This window comes from Salvelinus sp. IW2-2015, linkage group LG8 (genome assembly GCF_002910315.2).
Source record: "Salvelinus sp. IW2-2015 linkage group LG8, ASM291031v2, whole genome shotgun sequence".
Classification (NCBI taxonomy): Eukaryota; Metazoa; Chordata; class Actinopteri; order Salmoniformes; family Salmonidae; genus Salvelinus; species Salvelinus sp. IW2-2015.
In genome coordinates, this window is record NC_036848.1 from 16,480,250 (window position 1) to 16,507,858 (window position 27,609).

At 44.5% G+C, this 27,609-nt stretch overlaps 1 protein-coding gene across 1 annotated transcript in view; it reads right to left on the reverse strand.

The window, feature by feature from the left end:
- The window catches only part of fat4 (FAT atypical cadherin 4), a 97,118-nt gene extending 71,411 nt beyond the window's left edge, over positions 1-25,707 (reverse strand). Inside the window, exon 1 of the mRNA XM_023992640.1 lies at positions 20,118-25,707. Within this exon, the coding sequence (XP_023848408.1) occupies positions 20,118-25,223 (5,106 nt within the window). The 5' untranslated portion in view covers positions 25,224-25,707. The remainder of the gene's footprint in view (positions 1-20,117) is intronic.
- Between the last annotated feature and the right edge of the window lie 1,902 nt (positions 25,708-27,609).

The following is a 27,609-nucleotide window of genomic DNA, read 5'->3' on the forward strand; positions in this document are numbered from 1 at the left end:
CTTTTCCACGAACATTTCCCACAGTGGAGCCATCGCGATTGAGAACGCGACAGGATGAGGAGGAGTCATTTTTTTGGTGGAGTTTAACAAAGGACATAATATTATTTATTCTTCCCAGTGAAGAGTTCTTCCTCTCTTAACTACAGACTCCCCTTGTTGTTATTCTCGGCGAACACTGCTGGACTGGCAATCGAAAAGAGCGATGCTATTTTCTGTTKAACATTTTCTCCCTCTTTTATTTTGTATTTTTCTCTCCTTCTATTCCTGAAACATTATACAGTGAATATGTTGATTCTTTGGTCAAGAGTGGGCTCAAATCTAAGGCCTGTAATCCGTTTTCCAAACCCTCTACGCCTTCGCTTTGCCAGCAGCGACTGTTTATTTCGAGCTTGATGACATTGTCCAACGTTGCTTCATGTTTAAGTATGAAACATTAGGCCCCTCAAAAACCTTTTGGGTTTCGTATTATGATTAGAATGCCGAAACGAGCGAGCCTGCTCGCTGTTCACTAAATGTAGAGTAAGATAAATACAGAGAAGAGTTCACTCGCTTCTGCCAGTTAATCAAGGAGGGTATACCCATTTGTCTGAGTGTGGGGATTCCAAATTACAGGGTATTTATTATGTATTGGACATTTTAAACACGTCCACAAGTGTAACACTCGGTATGCGCGTTACGCACTACACCACCCCTAACCTCTGACATGAAAACAAATGGAATAATTAAACCACTATTGATGCTAATTAAAGCAATGCTGTATCCAAATCTGGAGAATAAACAGGGTTAAGTCTGATTTAGTTCATGTGGTAACCAACTGCAGCCTGAGATTGTGGGCTTGACTATACATTCTCTCTGACGTCTTTGTTATTTCAGGGGTACCCATGATGACTATGTTGACGCTACAGTATATAACTACGTGACCCCATTTTATAGCCAAATTAGGACCTATCAAACGTAATCACAGTGGATTAAACAATCAACAATGTGCAATGCAGCCTCCTATCAAAAACACCTAGACCACGCCTTGAGATACGTGCATTATTTGACGACAACGATATGAGTCTAAGGAAGTCCTAAAACAAGAGTCACCACAGAGACAGAGGAGTGGGGGTGGAAATACAACGGCTGGGATTGTTGTAAATGTTGCAGCGCGGCCAGGTTTCCTGTTATTTGTTTTGTAGTAAACGCTGATTCCCTCCAGGGGATTAGACTGACCCTGCATGTCTGACACCAGTCACCTTCCCCTGAGCTTTACTGGGAGGAGTGTAGTAGTAGAAATATGTGTACGGGGGTATGCAGGGCTCGGAGTAAATCTAACAAAAAAAAGATATACAAATCTGCTCTCCTTCATCAAAACTTAATAGCCCGGGACATTCCTTGCTCCATTATCTGGTTCCAAAAGTTCTGTTACTTCTCAACAGAGGGAGAGGGAGAGAGACAGAGGGTGAGGGTGAACAAAGAGAGAGAGAGCAGGCAGGCAGGTCCAGAGCAGACTCTGTGGCGTGAGTTTTATTGTCTAACTACTTCATTGTAAATAACAGGCCCAGGGATGTGAGCGGCCATTCATTCTCCAGACAGGGTGATTAATCCATGCTGGGACTTTGGGAGTGAGAGAGGCCTTTCTCCTCCATCCCTCTCTCTCTCCCTCCCTCTCTCCATCTCTCTATCTTCCCCGTGCAGATCCTAATGGGCTAATTTCATAAACTCTTTTTGTAAAAAGGCCCTGCTTTGGCGAGGGTTTTGAGGGAAGGGGAAGCATTGCAACCTGCAGTTCCTTGGGTCTTTGTTGGAGCGGGGGGAGTCAGACAGAGACCACGGGGGAGCCTGGAGAGAAACAGAGAGGATATAATGGCCAGAGTCTCGTTTCACAGGCCAGACAGGGAAGTCTGTGTGGAGTCTGAGCTGGTCACTTCCAGTGCTTTGTCCAGGGGCAAGACCCCATTGCCTTACTCGTCATTTCAGCCTGAGGTGACACCATGGGTTCCAAGGAGTGGGTTGGATGGATATGAACACTGCAATGGAAAATAGTTGTTTGGATTTTTGGGGGGAGTGCATAGCCTATGTGCACACAAGTCTGTATCTTTGCGTAGTATCATTTCCAGTTATATTACAGTCTGAATATTTGCTTGGTATCAGATCAAGCAAGCTATTTCGTCCATGTGGGTACTGGAAGTAGAGTTAATATGCTTGAAATAACACATGATTAACAAACCATGGCTGTACAGTGTAGCACGAAGGCAATCCTTCTACAACATATAATTGCTTGATGGCTGCACTTAATGCGCGCCTTAGAAATTGGTGCAGCCAGACAGCCGCTCGTCTACATCAGTTAGAGAGCGCTCTCGTAAAGGAAGCATAATAGAAACCTTATCACGGCTCGCAATCGGCGTCTGAAACTTGGAGAAGTGTTTTCCCCTACTAGAGCGGAACCGATGTGAGCCTCAGATGATGTTTACAACCCTCGCCATGGCAAAATGCACGGTGTGTGTATGTGTCCAGAGCGAGATACCAATCGAGCGTTTCGTCCCGTGAGGTATTGTTTCCCCTCCCTCGACCTTGTGATTATTTATTTATTTATTTTGCTTGCACGGTATCCGCTTTACGAGGCAAATTCCAGCCTTTGTACGTTGGAGGGTCGTCGCAGTCGAAAACGGGAGATAAACCCAAAGTATAAACATGATCCCATTAGGCTCTGGCGGCCAACCAGCATTACCTCAAAGGGATCTGTGTTATCTGTCCAGAGCCTGGATCTGCACTGGACTGATTCACTGCAGGACTTCTGTTCTGTTATCCCTTGACTTGGGGCCGTCGAGGCAGGCCATCGTCAGCCATAGTCACAGCCTCTCAGGCCAATCCAGCTTCATAAAAATGACACCAAAACGAAATAAGGAAAAAAAATGGGGTGGTAGAATGGTTTGAACCGTGTGTTCTTTCTTCAAGTACCACATTGGTGCTTAATACATTGTAGTTCTAGTCATTTAGCAGATGCTCTTATCCAGAGCGACTTACAGGAGAAATTAGTTATCTCTGGGACTTGAACCAGCAACCTTCCGGTTACCGGCMCAACGGTCTTAAACGCTAGACCACCTGCCACCCTGATAGTTTGTGTGCTAGATAGTGACTGCATTAAATCCACGCTAAATCAACCAGGTCTGTGTCAAGCTCTACACTGAAGATGGTCTGCTGCTAGTCTAATCCATCAGCATCATTGGACCAGTTTACAGTTCTATAAAAGTGTTCCACAGTCTTTGCCTGTCTGTAAATCAGGTGTCTAGGACCCCAGCTCATAAGTTACATAAAACTTGCAAACTGCCAAGTAAAATGTAAGGACTTTCATAAATAAAGTAAATGAAGAAAGCAAGATGGCCATAAAAAAAGAGACTAATGTGCCATGGGAATATCTCTTACAGAGCCTGGCTCGTTTTAATTCTCCTAGCATTACAACGGCAACTTAAATGTATTATTGAGAGTCATGGGCATAAGGCTTGCAGTTGTTTTGACTAGGACCATAAGATGCTTGAATTGTGGTCCAGTGTACCACAGAACCATGCACACACAAAAACAAAACGTAAAATAAAAGTTTGAGCATGAACACTTAAGTGAACTGCAAAATAAGTTAGGAGTATGAAGTGGGCTGTGTACGGTTGAAAAATAGAAACACACTAAATCTCACATCGGCGACTTCTTTCATCTCAGCTTTTCATGCCGTTAGCCATGACCACTGTTCACATTAGCATTTACATACGACTCCCTCTGCAAAAAGACCCGGTTTTATTTTTGCTTACTGAGAACTGCTTATCAGTTACCGTTCTCGACCCAGCATAAATCCCGAGGATTAAAGGACTTAAAAAAAAAAAGTTTGGGGTTGGAAAAAAAGCCGACAGGATGAAAAGAAGTTGGCGGCCCATAGAAATGCTAAGGAAGTGGCTCTTTTTTGTTGCTCGGGGGTAGGAAGTTCCCAGCTCCTCCACTTCATTAATTCATGCTATTTAACAAGCAGGATTGTGGGGGCTTCTTCGGCCCCCTTCACACTGGAACCAACAACAGTGCCATCAGTAACTGACAACCCCCTGGGCAGCAGAGCTATGGCCTCTGGGGTCCACGCTGCAAACAGAACCCCGGGAAGCAGAACCTTGCCATTCAAGAGTTCAGCTTTTATTTGTCATCCCTGTTCCCCTACCCAATCACGGGCCCCGGGGAGGAGGATAGAATCCTCTGTTTCCTATTAGGGGGCTTGTCAGCATAATCAGTATGCTCATCCATAACTTCTAACTCTCGCTGACCAGAGCGGTGGTGGGGAGGGATGGGGGGAGTGCGTGAGAGGGTCTAGGTCGCGGACAAAAAGTGTCAGAGCAACAGAGAGGAGAAATGACAATATCCCCCTCACGCTGAAGACATAACAGCTTTTAAAGTTGTAGAAAATGTCCCAAAAATCACACATCATGTATCCTCGAACCTTATCGTGACAACCAGACAAGTAGAGACATGAAGACCCTACACCCATAAAAGTGTGTGTGTTTAATGAGACTGTTTAGCTCACGTAGACATAGACACGAGGGAAAAGACTGGTCAGAGAGTTATTCACCAGAGACTAAGCCAAGGGATCACCATGAGTGTAATGTTAGACACGCACTTTGGTTCACACGGCTAATGTACGTGAGGTTTACCAGGGGTTTGAGCTCAACAGCGTAGACTTACACAAAAGCCTGAGCATGCATTAAGCCTGCGAGTGATCCTTTTGCAGATTTAGCCAACATTAAAATTGTTCAAGTTACTATATTGAAAGAATGTTACCCACAATTCCACAAAATATCCCTAGGGGAAAAGAGTTCATCACTCATGGTGACTCCAAGTGTTGAAACAGAGGGTTGAAGATATCAACTCTCACACCCGATTTCAATATTTCATTCCACAACCCCCCTTCGTACATAACACTCCCCAATCTATGACTAAAGTTGACTGAAAGAAAACAGTGCACATATCCATTATCACAGTGAACGGACATTATCTATTGTGCATGGGTTATCTGTTACGGAGAGAAAAGGAGGGAGTGGTACACGGATAAAGTCTTCCCACAGCTCATTAACCAAATGCCATGTGTCTCCCGGAGGCGAGAGGAGGGTCCGTGGGGGTCTGTCCTTTAATTACTAATATAGTTATTAAGGGGTGCCAATGAGGGGACCACCGGGGCAGGATTGTCCCTGCATTATCACAGTTGCCATTCAAGGCYGTGGAAATCCTCTAAAGCGGTGGCTCAGTGTCACCAAGGAGCTTTTATCATCCTCCTCTCACCACCGGGCCCCCGGGTGGATCCCACCCATAGCCCATAGGACCCCCTGCTGTTCCGCCTTACACACGTACATACACGCCACACATCATACAAACATATGCATCCCACGCACGCGCAAACACACACAGTGGTCATAAGGTAAAACAATTGCCGCCACAGAGAGAGAGTCCAAGACTGTGGTGGTGTAAGTATCTATAGTGTCTGTATGACCGGGAGACCGACGRAAGAGCACTCTCTCTGTCTTTGCGGTGAAAGTGTGTCTGCGATGGCGTGGGGGACGTTCAGTCCAGGAGATAAATCGGCATGAGCGGTTCTCGTAAAACGGATGGACCATCAAGGGATCCTGTAAACAAAACGTTCAGCCTTCGGTCGGATTAATAATGCTATTTTGTTTAAGAGTGGTCATCCATCTCGGTGCTTTAGAGACATAGGCCTGATTGTATCAAAAGTACTGTTTATTTCCAGATATACACAGAATCCAAAATGGAAACGCTGGCGATTAACGCATACATTTTCCAGTCTGTGTAAACCGTAGTCCCATTACCAAGAGCTAAGTGCATCGTGACAGACATCAAAAAGACTACGCCATTTAGATCTTGGGCGTCTCTTCTTCGCCATGTCTCCGTTTGAAATATTTCCCAGGATGGATCCGCCCTYTCTGAATGAAGTAATGAGCATTAAGGGTTGAGCAGAGCAACCACAACCTTCTTCTATTTTCCCCCCTCGTTCCGTTGATGATTTAAACACACGGGGATGAAGCTGAGCATTTTTTTCCCCCTTAGCCAAACAAGGGGAGAAATGCCTGGGAATTACCTGTTGGACCTGAGAGAGCTTGGCGAGCCCGTGCCAGGGCACAGGGGCCGTGGTGCAAGACATTCACTTTAACAGACAAAGAGAAAGGCTAGGGGGAAGGGCCTCCTAGGGAAAAGTCGCTAATTAATTCCACTTACAGTACCTCCATTTTGCATGGTTTTCAGTGCTTATTGAATGGCAGAAACGGCCCATGAAGACAGCGTTAAGACGTATTCTTCTTCGCTACACAACACGCTTAATTCCCGGGTTTTGTAAACGTTATGTTGTAGACGCAGTAAAAAGGTGACTCTATAGTTCCATTTGGTCTTGGATACGTTTTTCCGATCCAGTTCTGACGATAACGATTGAAGTTAAAATAAACTAGCCTTTAACACAGTTTTTCCAAACGAAACACAGTATACCGTGACATCTGCTTGCAGAAACAAGCGTCGCTCAGCTGGGTCGCGTTAACCATCAAAACGGGTCAATGACTTTCAACGCCAATGCATTGCCAGGAAGGACAGCAGCACTCATTTAACTGTCCAAAAGAAAGTGGAAATCCTGCAAAAAAGAGAGCTCCTAGCTCAGCCCCTGTCTATGGCCAGTAACAACAAAATGAATGGGAAAAAAATGAATGAGCATGTCAACTGCAGTTGCACAGAGGTTGCACGTCCATGATGCTCTCTCTTTGGCCTTGTTGTTCGTTTGCCTCATGCTGATGATAATGAATAGTGCAAAAGAATGACCAAGTTTCCCTTGGAAGGCAACAAAAGCCCCCATCACCTTGTGACATCTCGGCCTGGTAACACATAATCTGGGCCGTCCCTGGCTGTGCCACTAGCGCGGGCAGCGCCTGAGCACAGAGCTGGCCTCTGTACTTACTCAAGCCCCGGCTCGTCTGACTCCCATCAGACACTGGAAAAGGGGAGAAAAAAAAAAAAACAGGCTAGACTCAATACAGACTCACTGCACCGCAACAGCCTGGCTGGCAAACCTGTCACCATTCAGGACGTCCAAATCGTCTGCGGAGATAAAACAGCTACGAACACAACCCGKCTGTGACTTGAATTACACCCATAGCGGAGGCGGGATAAAAAAAAAAAGAGAGGTGATCTTCGATAAATGGAATTTGATAAGAGGAGAGTAATAGTGTTTGGAAAAATGGGCCTCGTTGATAGCTCAAAAGGGGTTTGAGGTTTAACTTTAATGGTATTATCTAAAACAGAGTCCCTTTTTTCCCCGAAGTAAATGGACAGAGCGAGGAAAGTGAAGGTGGTAGGTCAAAGGAATCCCTCATGTCCTGGGAAGCTTCACATCTTCCACATTAGTTTGGGTTTGACCCATTTTTAGCTTCCCCCTCGGACCGCTTGATTCATTCTGCTTTCGTGTTTTTCCCCCCCCTTGGAGGGTTTAACCTTGGGTCACCACCAACTTCTTAATCAGTCCAGCACATGACCAGCCCTCTCAAATCCTTACATACCAGAGGGAAGCACTCCCTTATACAGTATATTATGATAAAGAGCTAACGACCAAATAGAGAGAACTATATCCCCATATGAAAGCCAGGACTGATACATCAATGGGGGGTGCAAAACACTTCTCCAGAAAATCCACACTTCAAAAGAACCCCCTTCTTAGACAGAGTGGGAGTGGGGGGTGGAGGTAGGGGGGGGGATGTGTGTGTGGGGGGGGGCGGGCCGGCCGGCAGTGTCCTTCAAGTCCACTGTGGTCCTCAGATCTAAAAAATTCTTACAGGAACCTAAGATGTTGAAATAGCATGTGGCATGTTCTCTCCCAAAATATTTCTCTTTGAAAATGTGACTTTTTGAGTGGCCTCTAATTGCTATCAGTTGGGTCGTAATAACTTTAACCAAATTAGTGAAAGGGAAGCAAGGGAATAGGGTCTGTATTGATTGGTTGTCAGTGGGAAGGGCAGTTTCCTGGGTTGGCCAGAGAACTAAAAAGGTCAAAGAGTGTCCCGAGAGGTCGGAAGCCCTGTCAGGGAGGGTCAGAGTTCATCCCACACAGTCATGGTTATTTATCCTCCCCAGTTAAAAAACACAAGGTTTAAGCCCTTCGGTTTAAAGCCCACCGCCAACAAAAATAAATAATGTGATCTCTTGTCATCCTCTATCATCTCTTATAATCTCAGAACTCTCCCTGTTTGTTTACTGTAACACCATTATCCTAATCTTTGTTTGACAGGAACAAAGATACAGCTTTGGTAATAAAAAACGGCATGCAGCCGATCATTTGTGAGAAGAGTAGACCAAATTCTTACAATTGTATCGAGTTTGTACACCATTATAAAAGGTATTTTTCAATAATACAGTCATTCTGATAGCCTACAATATATATTAGAGATATTAGAGAATATATTTAACCCTTATCTTGTTATCAGATAAAGATACTTCCTAAAACATCAAAACATTTACTAGATAGTATTTCATGTATCGCAAGTCCTGCCCCACAGCCCCAAGCCAACCAATGTATTTATCCAGGGCAAACAGAGACACCACTTAACTTCAAAGTCTGGCCTGATAAACCTGGACTGATAACCCAAACTACTATAATATAGCCACGGTGAGCGGTGGCTAACAGTAACTCGCTGGAAACTAGTGCCAGTGTCTGAGAAGAAGAACTGATACACATACGTCAAGTCTAGCCAGACAACAGTACAACCTCGTTAAAGAATGCCAAGTTCCCTAGAAATGAAGAAGGCAAACACAACCTCTGCACTCAGTGTCAGGGAGAGCGACTGCAACACCTCTGCAGCCACTTGACAGAGTGAGTGAAACAGGGGGGGGGGGGGGGGGGGGGGGGGAGTAGCACTTCAGCCGAATGGGAGACACAAGCCCCGGCAGCAGTCAGAAGCGGGGACACAGGGGCTACTGTTCCCATTGAGCGCTTTGTCTCTGGGCCTCTCTTGTTTTTCATCAGCAAACCATGGTACAATGAAGGCGGCGTGCTCCCCTCCCCTCTCCGAGGCTGTCAATACTGGACCTATCAGGCCCTGAATGGCCGAACCAGCCTTCCCATGAAAATCAAGTCAATGACCTGCTTCCCCGCTCCCCTTGTGAAGTGGATGACAGCCATCATTTCCAACGGAGGGGACCAATATAAAATGCATTAATTCCTTCTCTGTGAGCTCACCGTAAATGATTTGATTGTGGCTGATTCGACATAGTCTTCCTGGCTTCCCCAGAAGAGAAAAACTAAATGCAGGGAATGGTAAGAAGATTTTCAAGCAAACATTCACTTCAGCCTTATGAGCCAATCAAGTGGAAGAGAGACAGCTTTTGTCTACCTTGGCTGACCAAGGAAAGTGCAGCAGTGAGGGAAAAAAAGGAAAATAAATGTAAAGATTTTGCCAAGCTTTTGTCACGCTTTAAGGGCTGATTTAGTCAATTGCTGTCAGATCAAGAAGACAGAAAGAAGAACAGCCGCGGTTGCCTTATATAAAAAAAAAACACTTTCTCTCGCAGCCAAGTCGGGAGAGTCCCAATACACAGAATTACACAGTTACTTTTAAAGGATTTGCATTTAAAAGATGGCATAGATGCCTGAATGCAGGTCGTTTCCCTGTGACCATAGAAACATTAGAAAAGGTGGGAAATTCAGTCCACTGAACTTTAAACGACTTTATTAAAGTGTCACTAATCAGAAGTGAAAGACACAGGGTTTTAGTGTTTGGGCAAACTTACAGAAAAACTCTCGAAAAGCTTAATCACCTGCTAAGAGCATTACTTTGAAAAGCCTTGTTGACTGCAAAGTTTAATTTTTTTTTAAAGAGTCATATAGCTCACTTTGAGAAAAAAAAWGATTACCTTGAAAAATGGCAAGAATTTGACTTTAAGGAATTCCATTTTCAGTCTGGAGTTAAGCAAATGATCCATTCCCACTGATTTAAGAATAATAAACAAGGACTTCTTATGTCAAGTAAGAGACTTACAGCTAATTCTACAGTGTTTTACTGCCAGTCGATATTATCATATATTACAAATAAAACATTTTTCATTGGATTTGGCGGAAAACAAGCAGGAATACTGATGTCTATAACTGGAAACAAAATAATGACTTATGAATATCTAATCCTGCTATTTATTTACAGATTGTCGATGACATATAAATGATTCAAGAACATTCCAGAATTTTTTGCTCCCCAAAAATCTCTGGATAACTAAGCAGAAAATAGCTACCATTACAGCGTTTAATGGGATAACAACTCAAAGCATAATCCCTGGCTAACAATAGTGATGTTTGAAAGGACTCCTGTGAGTCCCGTTTGGTGTCTGCCAGGGCGGCCGGCGTTTTACAACCACCGGCTGGGCTATGTAATCTCCTCTCAATGGCCTACGAGCCACAGACCTGGAGAGGAGACCTCCAGATGAGTCTATCCATCCATCCATCCGACCAGCAAATCCCCAGCGACGGAGAGAGCCAGCCTCATTTCCATCCAACTCCGATGGAGGTCTAGTGACCGCTAAGAATAAAAACAAGACCTCGGAATTGACTATTATGAAGATATGGAGAGAAAAGGCGGGGGTTGGGGGGGGGGGGGGGGATGCATTAACATTGGCGCTGAGGATTAAAAAGAGCTTCTGATCTTTGCTGCTTGTCCTAATCACACCACCCTAAATGAATCATCCTGGGATTATTTTATTAGAGCTGATTCGGGTAAGAAATTAATTAAAGTGGTACTCGAAATGATGTATGCGGAGTGGAAAAACAACAACAACAACAGAATAATGATCCAAGAGGCTAATTTATGTAATAATGATATGAACGAGATATCCGAAGACTAGCATGCTTAATGAGCAGGAAAAAATAAGTATTTTTGAAGATAAGTGGATCTAAAATGAGGTGGAAGGTTGCTACTGTATCCCCTGCTTGTTCTTTGCATAATCTTTGCATAATCTTTGCATAATTTATACTTCGCCAAACATTGTAGTAGCCTACATTGCAACAGAGTTTCGTACCGAACGCTTTTGTAGGTCCATGTCACGATTCCTTTTAAAGTCCTATTCAGTTGCGTAAGGGAAATGGGGTGAAAACGTCACGACAACAGCATAGTGAAAAAACACATGTCCAAGATTAGCACCGATAAACATTTTCCGTGTTAGTTTTGCAAATCTTCGAGGCAGACACGTTTATAATCCAGACTTTAAGAAGCACCACAGTCCCCAATGCCAAACAGCACAATGTCTGTAAAGCTGCTATGAAACCTACTGCAGGGGTCAGACAGGGCATTTGACAGACAGAGGGKGAAAAACACGAGCCTTCTCTGATTGACTCCATATGACCGATAATGCCAAGACATCAAGCTAGGGCAACCACTTTTTGGCCTGCTTACAAGAAACTTGACAGTAGGAAGGTATATTAGGTTTCAAAGATAAATCTGAATCTGATGTGCGTTTACTATTGTGGCCAGACCTCATACTCAGAAATAGACAGCCAATGAATATGAATGATATATGGAGTAGTGATCTGGGGGTAACTTTGAGATAACTTGCCTTTCACCACGTGTGTGCTATTTAACCTAGCAGCAACACACATTCCAATTATTAATCTACAGAACGTACAAACAATTGTAATACTTTAAGTTGTCACCTATTCAGAACACAATGTTGAAAGGTTTGAAGACTTCACGGTGTAAAACCTGTGATTTTACTCTATCGAAAAGGGAACTTCTGCAAACGCCTCCACAGGCAACCATAAAGAAAACAATATAGTTGAAACATATGTCACGATGACAKCATAATATATAAGAAGTAGGTCTTTATAAAGTTCATAAAGTTTCCGCCCAGCACCTGGGCCTGAGTATAATCATAATGTGATGTACGTATGACAACGTTACTTGCTCCATGGGCAACCAATCAGAGACAAAAGGAGCGCACAGAGCTGTTTCATAGGCCGGCCTGCAGTGAGGCGTGATGGGACGTAATAACCACATCATTATTAACAGCGTCTCAGCCTTGTCACACGTCAGATGCATAAAGACGCCATGGGGAGGTCAGGGTCTCCAGCACTGTAGGGCCATGTCACACACACACACACACACACACACACACACACACACACACACACACACACACACACACACACACACGCAATGAAATGCATGCACATACACACAGATGCAAGAATGACCACACACACACAGCTGGCGCAGTGGTTCAGCTGCCAAGGGACATTGCTTCCGCTAATTCTGCAGCCTCTGCCAAGGGCAAGTTAAACGTCGCTACATTCACTGGCAACCTGACCCTTTGCGGTGTGAACGTTCATCACCTTCCCTCGGGGAATTAACTCGTTATCAAACCAAGACTGAGCCAACACATACGTCTTTCTCTCATTTATGCGTTACCAAAATCATATTAATGAAAAGTTTTACGAGATCCATTTCACGCCAATACTCAGAATGAAGGCTTGAGTGCAATGGGAGTATGTGTCTGTTTATACGGTAGAGGAACAAATATGGAAGGAGATCCCATCCTTTGCCTGATCTTAATAATCCCCTGGCTCCAATGGAGAGGCAGCTCCATTGCAGAGAAATGACACAAATTCAATGCACCAGGACTTGTAGGTTTTTGCTGTGTGTTCTACCACAGAGCAAGTTCAGCAGAGACCTGTAGAGTAGATCGAAGTACATACAGTATGGGGTCACTTTTAATGTATGACTACAGTGCATGATGTCCAGGGAAGCTACTCCCATTAAGAGCAAACCTCATTAGGAAGTCCCTACCAACAGGGGGGATATCAGAACACAGTGTTTCAGTATGAAGTAGCCAGCATATTTTCCATTTTGCTTGTTGGACATTGTATGCACCTTTGGCCAAAATATAGGGGATTCTTGACTTAACCACACAACTGCACACACGCACACAGCTAAATGGCAAATATAACAACATTCAACGCGAGACTAAATTACGGCAAAGGAATCCGATACAGCACAGCTGGTCTAATTAGGCCACTCCAGCGATTTGCATAGGAAAAACAGATGAGGGGAAAAAAAGAGTCAAATTTGCACAATGTCAACGCGTGTAATCGAAACCAGAGCAACTGTTTCTGTGTCCCGATGTACGGAGCAAACAGCAAAACGTTTCCCATTGCTCCTTGAGATATCGTCCAGTTTAATAAAAGCAGAACTTTTGCCTGACAACAAAAGCTCAGAGAGAGCTGCTCAGGTACCCAATCAAAAATGAGAGCTTGAGTCACGTTGGCTGGCCAGAACATCGCTGCCCCAAAAAAACGTACTTCACCCAGATGTTTTCAATTAGGCAGCCCTACCAGAGGGGGCCACACTCAACGAAATGGCCAGCTAAAGAGGAGAGCTCTTTTTCTCTCTCAAACTGGAGACTTCAGTTGTTGGAATTGTGTAAACAAAAGTGTTGTTTTATTATTAAAGCAAGTTCTGTTTGTTGCCGTGCAAATGTAATACATTTGTTAAGATTTAGAAAAATGTAGATGAGACTATGTAACTCGTGCAGCCATCCTTAAAACGCAAGCAAATCCTATTTAGTAACTCTTGGACACCACGAACTTGTTTTGGGAGAATAGCTGTCGGAATTTGAAAATATCTCATGAGCCAAAGTTGTCTGCTCGATTCAGTTCACTTTGAATACTGCATAATGTAAGATATGATATGAAAAGGCCAACATATTTTCAAGAGTGCCAAACAAGGCACAACTATTCAGTTACACGCTGGTGTGCATGTATAATGAAACCTAATAAAAAGTGTTCTCCAGAGTTTAGAGAGATGCTTCAAGGCACTCTAGAGAAACACAGACACACACACGCACACTACGCCATACGTAATTGAAAATAAACAGGTAAAACTTAAATTGCGCTTCCCGTCAAAACCTTATGACCAGCCAGGATACAGTACGCTCTGCACTTTTTTCCCCCTCTTGATGGAAAACTCATAAAATAAGAGGGAAGACAACAATAACGTGAACTTTCTTCTCTGGTGCCAATCTATCCCTCCTTGTTTCTAGGCCTGACGCTGCTGAAGCTCGCTCTGGCCCTCTCCCACAGCTCAAACCTCAATCCCCCTCCTCCTCTCCACTTCCCTTCCCTCCTATCTCTCTCTCCGCTCCTCAATTATCTGTCTGCCTGTGGGAGATAGCCTTCCTGCCTTGAGGTCATCTCTGCTAACCGCAGGCTCAAAGAAAAGAGGAGGGGGTTTAGACTTTGCAGAGGGCGCAAAAAACCCCGCACATCCTCTTTCCTGCAATTCCTTTAATGGCACTCGGTGCTGATGATATAGGGTGATGATATAGGGTCTGTGAATCGAAATCCCTGAAAGCGTTTTTCTTTCAAGATGAAATGAAGATGTGCCTAAAGGTACTGCTGCAGTGTACTTTTGTCCAGAGAAAACAATAGAGGCTTAGGGGGAGCTGTATACATTTGGTGTGTGTGTGTGTGTGTGTGTGTGTGTGTGTGTGTGTGTGTGTGTGTGTGTGTGTGTGTGTGTGTGTGTGTGTGTGTGTGTGTGTGTGTGTGTGTGTGTGTGTGTGTGTGTGTGTGTGTGTGTGTGTGTGTGTGTCACGTGTAGAACAAATCATTCCGTAGCTGGGATCCATTATTACTGCAGTGAAAATGTGCCAAAATCAACTCCCCTCTCGACTTTCCCCTCCTCCCAATCTCCCAAGCACACTCTTGGTCTGACTCCTCTAACTTTTTACTAGCCTAAGTAGTGGAATCTTTTTACTGGAAACGAATATTAACAGTTCCTTCATAGACCAGGCAAGTTAGGTGGACTTGAGCAGCACAGCTATTACAATACCTATATTGTAGATTACTAGATATTGTAGATCCTAGTACTACACAATACTACAACACCCGAAGACAGCCTATCAGCTTGAACCAGTTTCTATATCGGCTGGATGCTAACAACCTGTAACACCTACACCAGAAAGCCTGTCAAGACATTCTACTCAAAGTCACCCAGTAAACCGGAGCTGCTGGACTGCTAGCCACTCAAATCAGTGGAGGCTTCTGAGGGGAGGACGGCTCATAATAATGGCTGGAACGGCGCGAATGGAATGGCATCAAACAAATGGAAACCACGTGTTTGATGTACTTGATACCATTCCACCGATTCCACTCCAGCCATTACCAAGAAGCCGTCCTCCCGAATGAAGGTGCCACCAACCTCCTGTGCACTCAATATGAGCATTTCTCATCAAGGTTCTGATCAAGAGAACAAACTCAGTAAGCCTCTGGTCCTGTTGTTGTTTGATCAATTGTTCCAGAGTCCAAAGCAGCAGGGCATTCCCAGTGGGCCCGATACTCGTTGAGCCTCTGTGCGAGGACCACATGTGCGAGGAATGATGAGGCTTGACAATCAAATTCACAGAACCAGAGAAATGTATCTCTGAAGTAAAAATAAAGGCCATGCGAGCTCTTTGGAGCTCCCGCCACATTCATTTATTATTCTAACTGAAAACCTGTGCTCTCTCCGGAAGACGACCGAGTCAAACGCAGAGGTAGGCAGACAGAGAAGAAGAATGATTATTGAAGACCGTTTTGAAACATATGGTCAGTCTGTGGTCTGAGGTTGACCCTTGGTCGACATTAGTTGACCTAATGTGGTGCTCGGAGCGTTCATTACCAATGACATTTCTTTATTGACTATTGAATTTATGTTAAAAAATATATATATATGTTTGATGCGCTGATTTGTTTGCAAATGTTATGCAAATGTATATACTGTAGAGGAAGAGGCGGAGAGCGAAAGAGAGATGGGAGGGAGAGAGGGAGAAAGAGAGAGAATAGGAAAAGAAGGGGGAATATTGCGGGGGGGGGGGGGGGGGGCGTCATGACGTTAGTTGACACAACTTGCCTACATAGTGACACATGGTCTGGATAAGGACCTTGTTTTTCAACCTGAGCCCTGAGGGTATCATCGTTGCTAAACAAACGCTCATTGTGAGTCGTGATAGCCGTTAGCTTTGAAACCCGGGCGAGATGGAGAAACAAAAAGTTCAACGTTTCAGAAAACAAGTGAGGTCTCTGTACAGAGACAGCCACAGACGTGCCCACGATGCTATCACTGTATCAGCATTGATATTGTAAAGTTAGATTCATTCTTCCAGGGGAAGTGCTTAAAGTGGTAACATGAAAACTGGAGTGTTGCGTCGGCATGGAAGATACTGTGTGTGAACTTGACCTCTAGCCTTGTAACCAGCTATTCATTTGTGAACATCAACAAAAAATAATAGGGCAGCTGTGTGTGTGTGTGTGGGGTGGCTGTGTGTGTGTGTGTGTGTGTGTGTGTGTGTGTGTGTACGCTTTTCCCGCTGCATGCATGTGAGGAAGGGTTTTATAGGTTGTCTCGTAAAAGACACAGGCACTTAGAGAGAATCCTCTGTTGGCCTGTCTGAACTTTGACCTCAGACGGGACCACCACGGGAGGACCAACATATGCATCAACTCCATGAAGGCTGTGAGGAGCCCTGGTGATGACCGCTACAAAACACATATCCAGCCAATTTACCCCGTGAATTTACTGTCTCGCCTCAGAACCCCCCCCCCACGCCAACAAGCATATCGTATGGTATCAGGGCAGCGCAGCCCTCACTCTACCTTGTTGACCTGCCTGTAGAGGTTTTGTGTTTCATAGTGCTTCTACACTGCATCAAGCACTCCACCGGCCACTAATGCCCTAATCACATTTCCTCAGGGTTCAAGGTGGAGGAGTTTATGGGTTCAAATAGCATTTGTTTTCTTTCAAGTACGTTGAGCATTTGATCAAGCCTGCCGGGAGAGCCAGGTGGACGGGGTTTGTACTTTCTGGTCTATTCCATTGGTTCCATTGTGCCAGGCAAGCTCAAACGGACACAGCTAAAGTATTCAGAGCATTTGCAGTGACGCCAACCATGGTAAGGCATTTTAGGTCGAGTCGCAATCCATTTAACACCCAATAAGCTTGCTTAAAACAGCAGCATAACATGAATAAACGGTGTTTTCCCAACTGTCTCATCGCATACAAGAGGGTAGAAGGTTATTTTCAATCATTACATTTAGCTTTGGAGTGGCCAGTTTTCTGGACAAAATGTACCTTGCAGGGGGGGGGGGTGTGTGAGAAAGTGTGAGGGAGCTAAAGACGGGAGAGAGAGTGAAAGGAAAGAAGACGGTCAACTCCACTGTCCACAGTAAGATAAGCACTAATAAGAGGTGTCTATCTAGCCTAGCCATCTGTATTCCCCTGTTGCTATGTCCAGTCCAAGAACACTAGCGGGCAGAATGCTGATGCTCCCCTCCTCAGTTTGTGAGATGATCCGAAACTTATTTTTTTCCCCCACTTCAACTTCCCTATTCCTCTGTCAGAAAGGAGGGGGTCCCATACGCAACCCTAAATCTGTCAGAAAGGAGGGGGTCCCATACACAACCCTAAATCTGTCAGTTAATGATGGTGGCACAGACCATAAGGCAACAGAGCCCACTGAACCAATGCCAGAGGGGAGCAACACTATATCTGTGAAGGCAAAACAAAGGAAGGCCTGTTGTGAGTCGGCAGTGTTTATTTCCAGAAGGAACAATGCTTTCGGGGGGAAAGAAGTGATGTAGCACTTCAGGCTCTCTCCTAAAAGCTCCATTCTTTTTCACCAGGAGCTTAATAAAACAATTGAGCTGGAGCTGGAGAGGGAGTGGTTTTGAGAGTGGAGAGAGAGAGGGGGGGGCAGAGGGAAAGAGCTGTCTCTTATACACATCTAGATGTGTATAAGAGACAGGGGTAAGGGAGGGAGAGGAAGAGCCAGAGAATGAAAAGAAACAGAAAGAAACAATGACAGAACAGACAGAAAGATGATGGGGGGGGGGGGGGGCAGACGGAGGGAGATTCAGAGAGTGAGTGAAAGACAGAAAGAGAGAGCGGGCCAGACACCCTGAACAATATTGGCTGACAGGTTAAGAGCTAGAGCAGGTTGTTACATCATGTTCTGCTATCAAAGCCAACTCCAAATCCCAAAAGACAGAAACCTATCAACAATCAATGGCATTTATACTGACTTAATCAGATACCAAGAGGCATTTCCAAAACAAGTCAGCGGCAACTTCTGTTTCAGCGGCAACTTCTGTTTCATAGCAAGCTCAGCGCCATGTCAGGTTGTTTATGATAGCAATCATTGATAAGGCATACTCAACAGAATTCTGTTCCGTTTTAGTCTTTCCAAAACATTGTACACAGTGCAAAGCACAAGAAAAGTGATGGTCAACTTTTTTTTAACAATCAATATGAAGACCCTTTTGAAAGGGCCCTTAAATGTTACGTTTTGATTTGAAATGTATCAGTCTAAGCCCAAAACCTTAGCCTTTCCTATGTCACGCTGCCGAGCCGTACCTGAGACTGCTTTAAAGTAGGGCAAATCGAAAAGGCCATTTCACCCAAAGGAAAGTCAGTTTAAAACCATCAAAGTGGCTTTAGCTATTACACTTAAGAATGAACAATAGAGAGTGACAGTCATAGGGTATGTTAAAGTCATCGCTCAGGTGACTGAAAAAGTAAAAAACTTCACCGGACTTTGAGAACAGGATTTGTACAGGGAAAACTTAAGAAATGTGAGTGCATTATTTCTCTCAATTGAAGAGATTCGTATCTGTAGTGCTGCAGGCAAGGTGAGAGAGCATTTGATATCCCCATTTGACCATACTAACATTAAGTGAAATGACTTAGCGTAATTTTTGCAAATAATCTCTGATTTGAATCCTATTTGAGTTTGCCTCCAAATAACCTATCATTGGATTGGATTTCAATTTCAGTATTTGTAATGGTTGAAATGGTATCCCCAAAAACTGTCAAAAGCATCCGATTGCTGTCATACAGATTGAGCGTTTCAGGATAGGCCCTTTGCAAGCAACTTCCACAGCAACAATAAAAAAGACATTTTCCTAAAGGTAGCAGCAGTGGGATCCTTTTGGTTGCACTCAGAAAACTCCCAATTTATAAACGTGTGTCATCAAGCCTGTAATAACATGAATTCTTGGTTCCAGTTGAAATTTCCAAAAAACATATACAGTCTATAGAATCACATTTGTTTTTCATTTGAGGGGTGGCTAGAGCTTAGCCACCCAAAACTGGGTCTCGAGTTTCAGCGCTCAACTTCAGGGAATTTAACTCCATCCCCAACGGAAAGTTAAAACGAAACCCAAGAGGTGCAGCATCACATAATGCATACGAAATAGAGAGCTTCGGTTTCAGTCTTCCAGATTTTTTCCCCCCTTTCGCCTCTTCCCAAAAATCTTTTCACAGAGTCTTAAGAGGTCACCCAATTTTGATGGTCACTTATTGCCTGCAGAGCCCGGCCCAGTGGTAGAGTACAACAGGACCATCCTTAAACCAAAACAGCCTCAGGCTCCAAACACCAACGTAATACTGACCCTGGTATAGTATAGTCTACATGCACTAGGTCATCCGGATATTTTCATTATGTGTTCTATTACTACCTCTAGAAACCAAGAACAATTTATCATGGAAGCCCATCATAAGAAGCAACCCAGCATGATTAACGGCAGCAATGAGCAACAACAACAAAAAAGTGTTCGATTTGGATTTGTGTCGTTCTGATTCGCTGATAAGAATATCAAAGGTCATAACAGCACGAGCACAGCAACAACACAGGATACGCAGGCCCTTTCCCAGAAAACACAGACAAAACGCTAGAAGGATTGTTATGGCCAGCCCTTTTTTGGAACTGAAACAATACAATGATCTTGCCAAAAAAACAAGGCCTACTTATGTCCAAGGCAATTTAGATGTAATGTAACACAGAACTTTTAGCAATATAGTTTTTAAAAAAGGAATGTAATTAATGTGCATTCGTACGCACTAGGTAGACCTGTTTTATGTGTGACTTGGACACTTTCCTTTCACTCCCGGGTTTTCCAGTCGAAAACTTGATCTCATTTCATTTAATCCCACTAAACGACTTCAACATCTGTACGGGTTCAATTTATGCTGTCTGGAAGCAATCGACCACAATACGAAGGAGCCATTGAACTCTATTAAGTGAAGAGAAATAAACAGGTTACTAACCTCAGCTCTCTGTGTCCTGGGCTGACTGGCGTCGCTCTCGATGGCGTACACATCCACCAGGTAGAGGTCAGAGCCCTGTTCCCGGTCCAGCTCGGCCGCGGTCTGGATCACTCCAGTATGGCGGCCTATGGTAAACAGGCGTCCCACGGCCTTGCCGCCGCTGCGGACCGACACTATGAAAAACTCCACCTTGGTGGCTGAGCCTCTGGGGCTGGAGGCGTCCAGGGAGATGACGTTGGTTCCCGCAGGCTGGCCCTCCTTCAGGATGGTGATGTACTTGGGCTGGGAGAAGACGGGCCCATCGGCGCCCTGGAGGATTATGGTAAGCTCGGTCCTGGAGGTCTTCCTGTCCGAGCCGTGGTCGGTGGCCGACACGGTCAGGCTGTAGATAAGGCGAGCCGGCACCAGCTGGGAAGCCAACCGGATATCCCCGCTATAGCGGTCCATGATGAACGTGTCCGAGTCTCCCTTCACCAGCTCATACTCCACCTCGCCATTAGAGCCCTCGTCAGGATCGAACGCCACCACCGTTGTGAGGATGGAGCCGATGACGATGGAGGACTCTGCGACCAGAGCATTCTGGGAAACGAAAGTGGGGACATTGTCGTTCAGATCTGTCACCCATATTGTGACATTCTTCAAGGCAAAGCGCCGGAATTCCACAGGAACTGCTTGGTCAGTGGCTTTAACTGTCAACTCAAAGAGATTTGAGAACTCTCTGTCAATCTCCTTGTTTGTGCATATGAGTCCACTGCTGGGGTCAATGCTAAAGTGACCTCCCCTGGGTGTCTGTTGAACTATGGAGTATTCCAGCTGTCCGTTGATGTCTGCATCTGTGTCATGAGCAGTGATTGTCATTACTGATGCAGAGAGGGGCATATTTTCAGGAATGGATTTAAAAATGTCACCGGGGGTAAATATAGGAGGATTGTCATTGAAATCTCTGACATGGATGACCACAGGAATTGTTGAGGACCTTGGTGGTCTCCCATTGTCTCTTGCAGTGATATTCAGTTTGTAAAAAGACTGAGTTTCAAAATCCAGCTTTTTCACAAGGAAGATGCTCCCTGTGTTGGGGCTAATGCTAAATGTCCCATGGTTGTTTGTGGCTGTGATGCTGTATGTTATGTCAGCGTTATGACCCGAGTCAGAGTCCGTGGCTGTCACAGAGGCCACCAGCTCTCCAATCCTCATATTCTCCAGAACATCCACAGATATGGCAGATTTGGGGAAAGAGGGGAAGTTATCATTCTCATCCTGTATGCTAATGCTGAGCATACAGGAGGAGGAGAGGGGCATGGGTCCAGAGTCCACAGCAATAATTTTTAACGAGTAGGAGGACGTCRCCTCATAGTCCAGCTTTCCCACTAGTGTGACCTGTCCAGAGCTGCCGTCGATGGTAAACTGGCTCTCCTCGTTGCCCTCCTTTATGTGGTAGAGGACCAGTCCATTTTTGCTGTCATCCACATCGACGGCAGACACCCTCAGTAGCTGTGTCATGTTCTGGGCCGACTCGGAGATGGAGGCCTGGTAAATGTCTTTGGTAAACTTGGGCGTGTTGTCATTGATGTCTTGGATGTAAACCTGCACTTTGGCCTGGTCTCTCAGGGGCTTGGGGAGCCCCTGGTCTGAGGAGATGACCGTAAAGCTGAACACTGTGGCGCCTCTCTGTCTCATGAGAGACTCACGGTCCAACTGCAGAGTACTGGTCAACTCCCCCGTGATGGCGTTCAGCTCAAAGTTGGGCTGTGGAGTCTCAAATGTGTACCTGACCTCACTATTGGGGCCAAAGTCCTTATCCACTGCAAACACTCGCCCTACCAGTGACCCTCTCTTCTGCTCTTCCTCAAAGTGGAACAGATAATTAGTGCTGTTAAAGAGGGGACGATTGTCATTCACGTCATCTAGAATTACACTGACATTGACACTGGCACTTAGTGGCTCCACTGCCCTGTCTGTGGCCACAAACACTAAGTCATATCTGTCCTGGACCTCTCTGTCTAGCTCAGCTTTAATATACAACTGCCCGTCCGGAAAGATCCCAAATACATCGCCTGTGTTCCCGCCAACTATGTCATACATCACTTCCCCATTCAGGCCTGAGTCTTTGTCAGTGGCCTCCACCTTGAAAAAGCGACTGTTGACAGGTTCAGACTCTAAAATAATGACCTCGTACGAGAGCTGATCAAACACGGGAGCGTTGTCGTTGACGTCGTACACGCTGACTGTTAGCATTAGACTAGATGTGAGCAGGGGGACTCCCATATCAGAGGCCAGGACCTCCACCTGGTAGGAGCTGGTGGTGAGCTCCAGTGGCCCGGTCAGTGTGATGAGCCCATGTTTCTCATGGATGTGGAACAGGCCTTTGGGGTTCTGCTGGAGGCTATAGACCACCATGCCATTGGTGCCCTCGTCAGGGTCTGAGGCTTTGGCCTGGAATATCAGGTGCCCTGTGCTCCAGTTCTCCACCGCACTGACATGCTCGACGGCGTGGATAAAATGGGGCGCGTTATCATTTAAATCCTTCACTGTGACATTGACGAGGGCCTCGCCTGTTACCTCCCCACCTCTGGCTACGACTTTGAGTTGATAAAAAGACTGCTCCTCTCTGTCTATCTGACTGGATGCTTTGATTTGACCTGTTGCACTACTGACAGTAAAAAGCCCCCTCTGGTCCCCTGAGGTGATTAAATATGTTATGTTTGAATTCAGATCAACAGTGGTGGCAGCTACAGTGCCAATAACCATGCCAATGCCTACATTTTCAAACATGACAAAACTGTAGGCGTTCTGACTAAAGGTAGGGGGGTTGTCCTGTGTGTCTATGACATTAATAGTGACGATGGCCTGGGTGTGTGAACGGAGTCCACCACCATCTGCTGCTGTCACCTGCAGCTGGTAGGCGGTCTTCTCCTCTCTATCCAGTGGCACCTGGGTGGTGATTTTACCTGAGTTGCTATTAATGTGGAATTTATATGTGTCTCCAGCAGATATGATATACTTTACAGTGCCATTTCTCCCCAGGTCAGGGTCTGTGGCTAATACAGTGGTTACGAATGAGCCAGAGGGTTCGTTCTCTTTCACATTGGCAAAGTACTGGACTGGGTAGAAGACTGGCCTATTGTCATTGATATCGCTCAGGGAGRCGTTTACTTTACCAATGGAGTGGAGAGGGGGACAACCGGAGTCTGTAGCCTGGATGTAAAGTAAATAACTCCCCTGGTCCTCCCTGTCCAGTTCTGTGGCTGTGCTTAACCGTCCTGATACAACGTCCAGGCGGAACAACTCTTGTACATTAGATGGGGTCTCCGGGTCAAAAGAGAACCGGATAGTTCCATTGGCTCCAAGGTCATCATCTGAGGCTGACAACAATAGGAGCTCAGTACCGGCCAGGGAGTGCTCCACCAGAGACACATGATACGTGCTCTGTGTAAATGTGGGCACTTGGTCATTCACGTCAGTTATGTTGACTATCAATTTAGTGTAGGACATTTTGGGTTGCAGCCCCTGGTCTTTTGCACTGATGTTAAGCACTATTTCAGATGCGACTTCCCGATCCAACAAAGCGGCGCTGGTAACCAGACCACTGTTTTCACTGATGGCAAACCAGCCCAAACCGTTTCCAGACACTAGGGAGTAGCGAAGGTTGGCATTCTGCCCGGAGTCACCATCTGTCGCAGAGACCCCTTTAATGTAGCTGCCTTTTGGAATGTCTTCACTGATATCTACTCTGTACAGGGCTTCCTGGAATATGGGCGGGTGGTCATTGATATCATTCACAAAAATAACCAGGCTGGCAAAAGAGGACCTGGCCATGGGTTTGCCATTGTCTGATACCGACACAGTCAGGTTGTAGGAGGAAATGCGCTCCCTGTCTAGAACACTAGCCACTTTGATCAAGCTTAGGTTTGGAACTGGGGAAATGTGCACTTCAAAGTGTCTCTGCTCATTACCCCCCAATATTGAGACAGATATATTACCATTAGCTGTGGGCGAGTCGGAATCGGAGACTGTCAATAAGGCCACCACTGTACCAATCTGAGCATTTTCATCAACAGAGGCAAACTTAGATGTGGTGGGGAAATATCGAAACTTCACAACTGGATCGTTATCATTGACATCCAGTAGTTTGATAGTGGCCTCTGACCTACCTGACAGAGAAGGTACCCCGTTGTCCATAGCATGAATAGTCAAAGAGTATTCTTTCTTACGCTCATAATCCAAACTTTCTTTTATAACGATGGTCCCTGCTTTGGGATCGATTTGAAAAGGTGTTCCCTCGTCTAAAAAGTACCTGATGTCTGCATTTGCGCCCTCGTCTCGGTCTGATGCTGTTATTTGCAGAACACTAGAACCAACTGCTGCATCTTCAAAAACACTCGTTTGATATTGGTCATGATCAAACATAGGGGGGTTGTCATTGATATCTTGGATAGTTACATTTACTTGCATGTACCCAAACTTCTTAGGGTCTCCTTTGTCCTCTACTTCAATCAAGAGTTGGAAGAAGGGAGTTATTTCCCTGTCCAAGCCTCCAGTTGAAACGAGGTGACAGAACGCCCCCTCTCCACTAGGATTGACTGTAATATCCAAACGGAATTTCCTTTGCTCGTTGCCATTCACTATTCTGTAGGTGGTGTGATCCACTCCATTACTCCCAATGTCTGAATCTGTGGCGGTGTCCAGAATCACTTGTCTGCCACTGCTGGCGTCTTCTTTGAACGAAACTACAATTGACGCGTCGGGAAACACTGGCGAATTATCATTTATATCCAGTACAACAATCCTAACTTCGGTAGGATAAGTAGGTTGGCTGGAGAGGACCACCACATTGATGACATTACTTTGCAAAGTTTCCCTGTCAATCACAGAGGAGGTGTAAATGACTCCAGTGGTGCCGTTAATTGCAAAAAGTTTGTGGTTTTCACTGAAGCGATAGGCGAAGCTGGGCTTCGTCTCTATCGTCCCCACGTAGGTACCAATCGGTTGCTCCTCCAATACCCGAAACTCTTGGCGGATTTGACTGGATGTAGAATATTGCGAAAAAGTCCACAGCATCAATAAAATCAAATGGAACCGGCCTAAGCCCCTACCTGTAAGCGCCATGGTCAAAATCCCAGTCCACCTTTATTAGAAAAAGTCCATGACGAAGATGCATCAACTTTATTCGAGTTTGGCCAACACTAAAGCATTGTATTCCAAAAATGCACTAATTATTCATAATTCCAGCGATGATTAWGGATATTTCCACAGTTTGAGTACCCTGAAGTAGGACTCTTATTTTGTCCCGTGTTAGAATATCTTGATGTAATAATTGAATCGGTAGTGCTCTGTCCCTTGCTTGTCAATGAAGTTTCACCACTGCTCCCCTGTAGCAAAGCGCATCTGTGAGCGGCAATTCATGATGGTAAATTTGCGCAATAAAGTTCCTGATCCATAGGAAATACAAAAGTGAAACATACATGTGAATATCTCCTCTCAGTTGTCAAAGGTGTATCCAAAAGTTAAAAGTAATTCAATAATTGTATTATTAGAATACAGAAAGCCAGGCACAAATATCTCAGCTGTAGGCTACCAATGCAATGTCCCATGGAATAACGGTGCAGTAGCTTCAGTCATACGCTTAGGTCCCTAGTAATTTAGAACAAAACTCGAGTTAGGCAAACTCCCTCCCACCTGTAATCCCATTGGATAACAGTGCTTCTGCTCGCCCTACTTGCCATTCCTTTCTATTGTAAACCGGAGCCCTTGCCGTGGCTTGTGGAGGAGAACGTCAATCAAAGCAAATATCAGTCATTATGGCATGTGACAGGTCATGAGTGCACCGTTAGTTTATGATTTCTGCAATACAGGTCTACTTAAAATGTGTTGTAGAAGTATTGTCTTAAAAAAAATGTATTTCCTTTTAATATAATTACTTCAAAATGTGGTCATTCATCAAAGTAGCCTAAATGTATGCCTACATTTTCTTACATTGTTCTTACTTTATCACGTTCAGGTAACTTGATAACAAATGCAGCCTATAAGGTTTCAATCTGGAATGCATGTATCTACCTAAATCCCATGGTTAGGCCAGGTTCATTAGAAAGGTATCTAGTTTAAACTCTGAATAGAAAGATTACCAATAGCATTTCTCATTGTCACACATTTTAAACAGAGATGTTCCCAATGCATCTCAAATGGTTTTATGTTTGTTGTTACTCCTAATGATGAAAATGCGAAACAGGATTGCAATTTGGAAATGTATCAATGTATCATGTGTTTTCTTATGAGGTGTATTTTACATATGGGTACGTTGCGCCATCTAGTGTCTTAATTTAATCATCAAGCAGCCTTCATGTTTTGTACAATGATACTCCACCTATGGATGACACAAGGCAATGCAGAAAAAATATCGCATATGCTGCAGGTTAATAACGTTCAAATTGTATTCTTAAGTGACTGAATAGATGTCTCCAATAGATTAATGACTGCAATGACTCCGATACGTAAATGGTATGTAACAGATTTTAAAATTAATTAAAACATTTGCTTGTCAGTGACTAAATATATCTTCAAAATGTCTTAATGACAAAATRAGCATCTAAAACATTTAATTTTGAACCATAACTGTCTGCTCAATCGTCGCAGTCGTATGTGACCAATGACCATTTGCACGATGAGGTCGTGATCAGGACATTGCTGTGCAGCAGAATCAAAGAGGACATGACTCAACCATCTTAATTGAATTACAGACAGGGGAAGGTTGGCACATACAGCATGGACTGACAGCCAATGCACGCACCCATTCAGTGTTCCAGTAGCCTAACAGACAGAGACTAACAGTATCAAGGCAGATTAGCTTCCCACGCTGTCTTTCCTGCCTGCCAGCCAGTTAACTTAATTATGCTAAGCCTAAAGCTTGCAGGATGATTTTTATATAAAAAGATCATCTTGTTATTGTGTTTATGCAAAACATTTTTAGCTCGGATTGATGTGTTCATCTTTTACTTCAGAGTTGCCGGTTTTCAATCCATATGGGACTTCAAAACCAGATGACCAATTGACCCAAGTCTTACCTCTTGTAACAATCAGATTGGATCTCCAACTGAGTTACAAGTTTAAAGTTCAAGGAAATACTGTGTCAATATTAGAGCAACAAAAACAAAACAGACAAAGTGTCATGAAGAGCAAAATAAGCATATTGTCACCAATCAGAGTTTCAGACAAGTAAAACATGCCATTTTTAAAAATTAGAGTCCAAAATAAAGTTCATAAAGTACAAATCCAAAATAAATAAATTAGTCTAAAATCCAATCAGAGTCTAGTCCAAGATCAAAAAAACAACTCTGAACGCAAAAATGTGCGATCCCCCTTCAAAATATAAAATACATTTCAATCTAAAATGGTTGAGACCCCAATGGAACATAGTAGAATTGGAAATCCGGCCTAGCAGAGATGCTTCAGATGGCTCAGTTTTCAAAGACCCAAACAAACCAACAAAAATGTACTC